This window comes from Oncorhynchus nerka, linkage group LG12, assembly GCF_034236695.1.
Source record: "Oncorhynchus nerka isolate Pitt River linkage group LG12, Oner_Uvic_2.0, whole genome shotgun sequence".
NCBI classification, from domain to species: domain Eukaryota; kingdom Metazoa; phylum Chordata; class Actinopteri; order Salmoniformes; family Salmonidae; genus Oncorhynchus; species Oncorhynchus nerka.
In genome coordinates, this window is record NC_088407.1 from 26,169,296 (window position 1) to 26,178,240 (window position 8,945).

At 46.3% G+C, this 8,945-nt stretch overlaps 1 protein-coding gene across 1 annotated transcript; it reads left to right on the forward strand.

The window, feature by feature from the left end:
- Positions 1-1,263: 1,263 nt before the first annotated feature.
- On the forward strand, positions 1,264-8,941 carry LOC115138005 (cornifelin homolog B-like). Its single transcript, XM_029674388.2, has 3 exons — positions 1,264-1,370; positions 5,875-6,029; positions 8,152-8,941. The coding sequence occupies exons 1-3, from the start codon at positions 1,265-1,267 to the stop codon at positions 8,272-8,274; spliced, it is 384 nt and encodes a 127-aa protein (XP_029530248.1). The 5' UTR covers position 1,264; the 3' UTR covers positions 8,275-8,941.
- The last annotated feature ends 4 nt before the right edge of the window (positions 8,942-8,945 follow it).

Below are 8,945 nucleotides of genomic sequence, written 5' to 3' on the forward strand. Positions count from 1 at the left end.
CATTTACAAGCCTGGTCCTCACTAGATGTAACACAGTAAACATAAATCATGGACTTTCAAATGAGAATATGTTGCGTATAGTATGGTTACATAAGACAGAGGGTTACTTGTAGGGTGGTTGGTCATGGTGAGTGGGCGTATAATCCAAACATCTAGGAACCCCAAAGGGTGTGGGTTCGAATCTCATCACAACTTCAGCGCTTTAGCGGATAAGTAATTACTTTTTAGCTACTTTGCAACTACTTAGCATGTTAGCTAACCCTAATCCTAACCTATCTCATAACTCTTTAATTTAACCCTAATCTTAACCCTAACCCTTAACCCAAAGCCTAGCTAACATTAGCCACCTAGCTAACATTAGTGTTAGCCCCCTAGCCACCGAGCTAATGTTAGTGTTAGCCCCCTAGCCACCGAGCTAATGTTAGTGTTAGCCCCCTAGCCACCGAGCTAATGTTAGCCACAACAAATTGGAATTCGTAACGTATAATATGTTTTGCAAATTCGTAACATACTGTACAAATTGTAATTCGTAACATACTGTACAAATTGTAATTCGGAACATACACTCTTAAAACAAATCTAGAACCTAAAAGGGTTCTCCGCCTGTCCCCATAGGAGAACCCTTTGAAGAACCCTTTTAGGTTACAGGTAGAACCCTCGTATGTTCTATGTAGAACCCTTTTAGGTTCAATGTAGAACTCTTTCCACTGAGGGTTCGACATGGAACTCAAAAAGGGTTTTACCTGGAACCAAAAATAGTTCTACCAGGAACCAAAAAGGGGTCTCCTATGGGGACAGCTGAAGAACCCTTTTGGAACCTTTTTTTCTATGAGTATATAATAAGAAATGGGTGACGGACATCCACAAATGAATACATACCATACCATACGAAATGTAACATGTCATACTAATTGGAGTGTTATGGATTTACAGTTTTACTCTATTACGTCTACCCCTGAGTCCAGGTTGAATTTACAGTTTGAGTTGGACTATGACTCCTTCTAGCTCATGTTCAAAGGAGCAGTTGTAAAGCCTGGGGACAACTAAGCCCTAACACTAGGCTTCTCTGTAGAGCATACAGCATTTTGAATAACTTCAACTCGTTTTGAAGAATTTCACAAACTATCTTGAGAACTAGTTCTGGTGCCATTATTATGAAGCATGAAACATCGCCCTATATTCATTTGCTGGTGGTGTGACTTCTGTAAAAAAAAATATATACATATATATTCTTCTTTTTTTTATCCTCACAGAAGACGCCACCATGGCAAACACGATGGTCATCCAGCAGCCCAAGCCCTTTGTTCAGGCCATTACCTCAAACCAATGGAGCTCCGAAATCTGTGACTGCACCAAGGATATGTCTTCGTGTAAGTGTGTGTGTTTGTGTGTGCGTACGAGCATGTTTGTGTGTGTACATATATTGATTGTCTTTAAACAAGGCCTCTGTTACCGCTCAACTCCATTCAATGGGGGGCAAACTTGTTTCAATCAACAACATAACACATTCGTTTAGAGTTTGAGCTCCCGAGTGGCGCAGCGGTCTAAGACACTGCGGTCTAAGATACTGCATCTCAGTGCAAGAGGTGGCACTGCAGTACCTGGTTTGAATCCAGGCTGCATCACATCCGGCTGTGATTGGGAGTCCCATAAGGTGGTGCACAATTGGCCCAGAAAGTACAATGATGGTTGGATTGTTTGTCAGCACCATGTGAGACCCAGCCTCCATGTGCATCTGCACTCGGTCCGCAGGTAGTATTACATTTCATTACATTTCATTATAGTACAACGGTTTGATTTGTCTAATCTTAGCATTTTCTTCTTAGCTAGCTACACAGCCGTCTTTGTATCATAGATAATTGCGTAATTATCGTATTTCGTCGTCCTAACGCAGTCTACACTGCCCTGCAGCTAGCCAGCTAGCTAACGTCCACCGTTAGCTAGTCCACCGTCTACCGATTAGCAGCACAACTATTACACTCAACTGAACGACTTGATTAGTGTAGTGTTAGCTAGCTACATAGTTGTCTTTGCTGTCTTCGTACCCAAGATAATTGTGTAGTTTAGAGTGTGTAGTTTTATGTCGTCCTTAACATAGGAGACTCTGCTAGCTAGCCAACAGCTAGCCAACGTCTACCGAACAGAACTTCTGCACTCAACAATCCGGTCGCATTTCGCTTCGCTCCACAGGTAGTATCACATTTTTCATTTCATTTCATTACAGTACAACGGCTTGATTTGTTTGATCGTAGCTAGCTACATAGCTAGCTACATAGCCGTCTTTGTATCAAAGATAATTGTGTAGTCTAGAGCGATTTCCTAGGTTAGCTAGCCAGCTATTGTCGTTCTTTTAACGCAACGTAACGTAATCAACACTGCTAGCTAGCCAGCTAGCCCCGAATAGCAGCACAGTAGAAACTATTACACTCAACGGAACGACTTGATTAGTGTAGTGTCAACAACGCAGCCAATGCCAACTAGCCTACTTAGTCAACAACGCAGCCTCTGCCAGCTAGCCTACTTCAGCAGTACTGTATCATTTTAATCATTTTAGTCAATAAGATTCTTGCTACGTAAGCTTAACTCTCTGAACACTCGTGACGTGTAGTCCACTTGTCATTCCAATCTCCTTTGCATTAGCGTAGCCTCTTGTGTAGCCTGTCAACTATGTGTCTGTCTATCCCTGTTCTCTCCTCTCTGCACAGACCATACAAACGCTCCACACCGCGTGGCCGCGGCCACCTAATCTGGTGGTCCCAGCGCGCACGACCCACGTGGAGTTCCAGGTCTCCGGTAGCCTCTGGAACTGCCGATCTGCGGCCAACAAGGCAGAGTTCATCTCAGCCTATGTCTCCCTCCAGTCCCTCGACTTCTTGGCACTGACGGAAACATGGATCACCACAGACAACACTGCTACTCCTACTGCTCTCTCTTCGTCTGCCCACGTGTTCTCGCACACCCCGAGAGCTTCTGGTCAGCGGGGTGGTGGCACCGGGATCCTCATCTCTCCCAAGTGGTCATTCTCTCTTTCTCCCCTTACCCATCTGTCTATCGCCTCCTTTGAATTCCATGCTGTCACAGTTACCAGCCCTTTCAAGCTTAACATCCTTATCATTTATCGCCCTCCAGGTTCCCTCGGAGAGTTCATCAATGAGCTTGATGCCTTGATAAGCTCCTTTCCTGAGGACGGCTCACCTCTCACAGTTCTGGGCGACTTTAACCTCCCCACGCCTACCTTTGACTCATTCCTCTCTGCCTCCTTCTTTCCACTCCTCTCCTCTTTTGACCTCACCCTCTCACCTTCCCCCTACTCACAAGGCAGGAAATACGCTCGACCTCATCTTTACTAGATGCTGTTCTTCCACTAACCTCGTTGCAACTCCCTCCAAGTCTCCGACCACTACCTTGTATCCTTTTCCCTCTCGCTCTCATCCAACACTTCCCACACTGCCCCTACTCGGATGGTATCGCGCCGTCCCAACCTTCGCTCTCTCTCCCCGCTACTCTCTCCTCTTCCATCCTATCATCTCTTCCCTCTGCTCAAACCTTCTCCAACCTATCTCCTGATTCTGCCTCCTCAACCCTCCTCTCCTCCCTTTCTGCATCCTTTGACTCTCTATGTCCCCTATCCTCCAGGCCGGCTCGGTCCTCCCTCCCGCTCCGTGGCTCGACGACTCATTGCGAGCTCACAGAACAGGGCTCCGGGCAGCCGAGCGGAAATGGAGGAAAACTCGCCTCCCTGCGGACCTGACATCCTTTCACTCCCTCCTCTCTACATTTTCCTCTTTCTCTCTGCTGCTAAAGCCACTTTCTACCACTCTAAATTCCAAGCATCTGCCACTAACCCTAGGAAGCTCTTTGCAACCTTCTCCTCCCTCCTGAATCCTCCTCCCCCTCCCCCCCTCCTCCCTCTCTGCAGATGACTTCGTCAACCATTTTGAAAAGAAGGTCGACGACATCCGATCCTCGTTTGCTAAGTCAAACGACACCGCTGGTTCTGCTCACACTGCCCTACCCTGTGCTCTGACCTCTTTCTCCCTCTCTCTCCAGATGAAATCTCGCGTCTTGTGACGGCCGGCCGCCCTACAACCTGCCCGCTTGACCCTATCCCCTCCTCTCTTCTCCAGACCATTTCCGGAGACCTCCTCCCTTACCTCACCTCGCTCATCAACTCATCCCTGACCGCTGGCTACGTCCCTTCCGTCTTCAAGAGAGCGAGAGTTGCACCCCTTCTGAAAAAACCTACACTCGATCCCTCCGATGTCAACAACTACAGACCAGTATCCCTTCTTTCTTTTCTCTCCAAAACTCTTGAACGTGCCGTCCTTGGCCAGCTCTCCCGCTATCTCTCTCAGAATGACCTTCTTGATCCAAATCAGTCAGGTTTCAAGACTAGTCATTCAACTGAGACTGCTCTTCTCTGTATCACGGAGGCGCTCCGCACTGCTAAAGCTAACTCTCTCTCCTCTGCTCTCATCCTTCTAGACCTATCGGCTGCCTTCGATACTGTGAACCATCAGATCCTCCTCTCCACCCTCTCCGAGTTGGGCATCTCCGGCGCGGCCCACGCTTGGATTGCGTCCTACCTGACAGGTCGCTCCTACCAGGTGGCGTGGCGAGAATCCGTCTCCACACCACGTGCTCTCACCACTGGTGTCCCCCAGGGCTCTGTTCTAGGCCCTCTCCTATTCTCGCTATACACCAAGTCACTTGGCTCTGTCATAACCTCACATGGTCTCTCCTATCATTGCTATGCAGACGACACACAATTAATCTTCTCCTTTCCCCTTCTGATGACCAGGTGGCGAATCGCATCTCTGCATGTCTGGCAGACATATCCGTGTGGATGACGGATCACCACCTCAAGCTGAACCTCGGCAAGACGGAGCTGCTCTTCCTCCCGGGGAAGGACTGCCCGTTCCATGATCTCGCCATCACGGTTGACAACTCCATTGTGTCCTCCTCCCAGAGCGCTAAGAACCTTGGCGTGATCCTGGACAACACCCTGTCGTTCTCAACTAACATCAAGGCGGTGGCCCGTTCCTGTAGGTTCATGCTCTACAACATCCGCAGAGTACGACCCTGCCTCACACAGGAAGCGGCGCAGGTCCTAATCCAGGCACTTGTCATCTCCCGTCTGGATTACTGCAACTCGCTGTTGGCTGGGCTCCCTGCCTGTGCCATTAAACCCCTACAACTCATCCAGAACGCCGCAGCCCGTCTGGTGTTCAACCTTCCCAAGTTCTCTCACGTCACCCCGCTCCTCCGCTCCCTCCACTGGCTTCCAGTTGAAGCTCGCATCCGCTACAAGACCATGGTGCTTGCCTACGGAGCTGTGAGGGGAACGGCACCTCAGTACCTCCAGGCTCTGATCAGGCCCTACACCCAAACAAGGGCACTGCGTTCATCCACCTCTGGCCTGCTCGCCTCCCTACCACTGAGGAAGTACAGTTCCCGCTCAGCCCAGTCAAAACTGTTCGCTGCTCTGGCCCCCAATGGTGGAACAAACTCCCTCACGACGCCAGGACAGCGGAGTCAATCACCACCTTCCGGAGACACCTGAAACCCCACCTCTTTAAGGAATACCTAGGATAGGATAAAGTAATCCCTCTCACCCCCCCTCCCCCTGAAAAGATTTAGATGCACTACTGTTCCACTGGAGGTCATAAGGTGAATGCACCAATTTGTAAGTCGCTCTGGATAAGAGCGTCTGCTAAATGACTTAAATGTAATGTTAAATGTGTTGGCCGGGGTAGTCATTGTAAATAAGAATTTGTTCTTAATTAACTGACTTGCCTGAATGAATAAATGTCAATAAAAAATTATCCCATGGGTAAATCAGTGTCATTTCTTGTCCTCTATCTCCCTTTATAGGTTGCTTAGCATTCTGGTGCTTCCCCTGCTTTGCCTGTATAACGGCAAGGGAGGCTGGGGAGTGCCTGTGTCTGCCCCTGCTAGACGGCTTCGGCCTTATCCCCCCCGCCACCATGTCCCTGAGGGTGGGGATCCGCCAGCGCTACGGCATCGAGGTAAGGACACAGAGAACGCCATGACCTTGTCTAGAGTCATAACATTTGGTTTTCTCATTGTTTACTGTTAGCACAAATCAAATCAACATTTGTCATGTGCGCCGAATACAACAGGTGGAGTGAAATGCTTACTTACAGGCTCTAACCAACAGTGCAAAAAATGTATTTTGTGAACAATAGGTAAGTAAAGTAATAAAAACAACAGTAAAAAGAGAGTGAAAAATAACAGTAGCGAGCAGAGGTGGGGCCAAGTCATTGTTTTACAAGTCACAAGTAAGTCTTAAGTCTTAGCACCCAAGTTCCAAGTCAAGTCTCAAGTCGCGACAGGGAAGTCCGAGTAAAGTCTCAAGTCAAGTCTCAAGTCCTAAACCTGAAGTTTTGAGTCCTAAACAAGTCATAATGTGCTCTTCACCAAATGTAATACCAAGAGTAATAGTTAGTATATTACATTTACGCAAATCATAAATGCTTTTAAAAATATGTATATATTTATTACCTTTCCCAATAAACGTTATATTTCCATGGAAATACATGGGTAGACATGAGAACAACAATAGTTATCGACTATCAAGGATCGCTATGGGGCGCAGTAGACTTGTACACAATCGCCCAACCATAACACACACACACACACAGACAGACACACACACACTCTCTCTCTCTCTCTCTCTCTCTGTGTGGTTACAGTAGGCTAATGCATGTCAGTGGTTTTAGGAACAGCAGTAACATCAGGCAGGATTTAGGCTACCAACTGCCTAGCCAGTTGTAGCTCAATCTTGGGTGCAATGATCACATTCCCGCACTGACTGACCGTGTGGAAGCTCATTGATTTAATGTTAGGTTAGCCTACATGATACACTAGTAAAGTAATAAAATATATATCTGTCGGCTATATTAGCCATGACTTACCGTTCTTTGTGCAGCTTCAAATGTCGAACAAAGTTGGAAATTGTTGCGCCTCCGTCTGTAATTTTCTTCCTGCATGTTTGGCAAGTTGCAATCTGTTTTTTGTTGATACAGCTTCGTCTTTCTATCTGAAAATAATAATTTGGGGTATCATCTTTCCAAGGGCTCCATCTGAATTCACCTGCCGACGTTCCTCTGCGCTGCCACGCACAACTTTTTCTCAGCTGGCACAACTTGATTGGCTGCTGTCCGATTCAAACTGTAATCCGTTAAATGAAGAGTTGATGCGCTGCACACTTTTTTTAATAGCATCATTTTTAATATTTGGGCTTGAGGAGGTAATCAAGTCAGGTCGAGTCATAAGGCTCAAGTCCAAGTCAAGTCACGAGTCATTGGTGTCAAAGTCGAGTTGCAAGTCATCATATTTGTGACTCGAGTCTGACTCGAGTTCAAGTCATGTGACTCGAGTCCACACCTCAGGTAACGAGGCTATAACAGTAGCGAGGCTACATACAGGCACCGGTTAGTCGGGTAATAATGCATATGAATACAATGTCCATACAAATTATGTGTATCGCCCAGTTCCTTTGACTGTACATGTGAATGTGTTATATCTCAAAATAGTGTACAACTATCAGTCCCTCCATCTCTCCAGTAATTCATGATCAAATCAAATCAAATTGTATTTGTCACATGCGCCGAATACAAAAGGTGTAGACCTTACATTGAAATGCTTACTTACAAGCCCTTAACCAACAATGCAGTTTTAAGAAAAATACCTTAAAATAAAGATGAAATATAAGTAACAATGTTCACCTCACCTTCTAATCTGATCTCAGAACTCTCCTAACCAGTTCTAATGACCTAAGTTTCAGGAGTACCTGTGGCCCAGATCATGCCCACATTTTTTTTTGAGTACTCAAACTCTGTTTCAATACCTGCATACTGAGGGAGTTGCCTGTGTACCAGTCTGTCTGTGTTAACATTCCTCTCCTTGCCAATCCTAGTCATGCCGATCAATGAGTTGTAATGATAGAACAAACTGATCGGGGACCAGGCTACTCAGGGATTCATGCATCATGTTCTGAAGATGGCACAGTGCTGAACTCCGATCAGACAGTCTATCTCCGCTAATTGATTAATTGATTCATGTAGTCAATGTTAACTGATCCTAGATCAGGTGTAATGTGATGTATCTCTGTCTCCTCCCTAAAAGGGCACCATGTGTAATGACTGTGTCTATTCATTCTTCTGCGGGCCCTGCACCTGGTGTCAAATGTCAAGAGAGATGAAGTCCCGCCTCCAACCAGTCACTCTCATCAACCCACATGTAAGATAAGGACAGACCTCGTTCTTCCTCATCCTCTTCTTCGTCATCATGCACCATCATCATCATATATCCCTCCTCTTCATCCTCTTCCTCCTCCACCTTCATCATAGTCATTAGACTAATAATAACCAACATCCTCATCATTAGACTCGTGTTAATGGAATAGTAACAATACCAAGCCTGCACTTTCTACTACAGGAAGCTGCTGATGGGAGGACGGCTCATAATAATGTCCGGAATGGAGCAAATGGTGTATTTAATACCATCCCATTAATTCCTCTCCAGCCATTACTACGGGCCCGTCCTCCACAATTAAAGGGCCACCAATCTCCTGTGCTTTCTATCCTCTGTTGACTCTTCTATCACCGATCACTGTCACCAAACTCATCACCATTGAACGTCACACACGTGTACACCTGTACTGTGAGCCACCCAAAACTGTTCTCCATTCAGTTTCAAGCAGGTCTGCAATAGTATCCTGTTCTTAGGTTGTTCACGTTCACTTCCACCCTGCTGACAGCTGAAATAGTTGACTGTATCTGTAAAGGCCCTTTAGATTTGTTGGGGTGTGTGAAAGATGAATGAATATGTGTGTATAAATCAATTTCCAAAACCCTTTTGAAAACTGGACCTTTTTATCTACCACTATGCGAAATGTACAAAACATGTCCAAATGTATT

Bases quoted from the DNA above. Each gene is read 5' to 3' on its own strand.
- LOC115138005 (XM_029674388.2), top strand. From the start codon at position 1,265: ATGGCAAACACGATGGTCATCCAGCAGCCCAAGCCCTTTGTTCAGGCC. The intron at 1,371-5,874 runs GTAAGTGTGTGT...CTCCCTTTATAG, and splicing joins CACCAAGGATATGTCTTCGT to GTTGCTTAGCATTCTGGTGC. The intron at 6,030-8,151 runs GTAAGGACACAG...CCTCCCTAAAAG, and splicing joins GCCAGCGCTACGGCATCGAG to GGCACCATGTGTAATGACTG.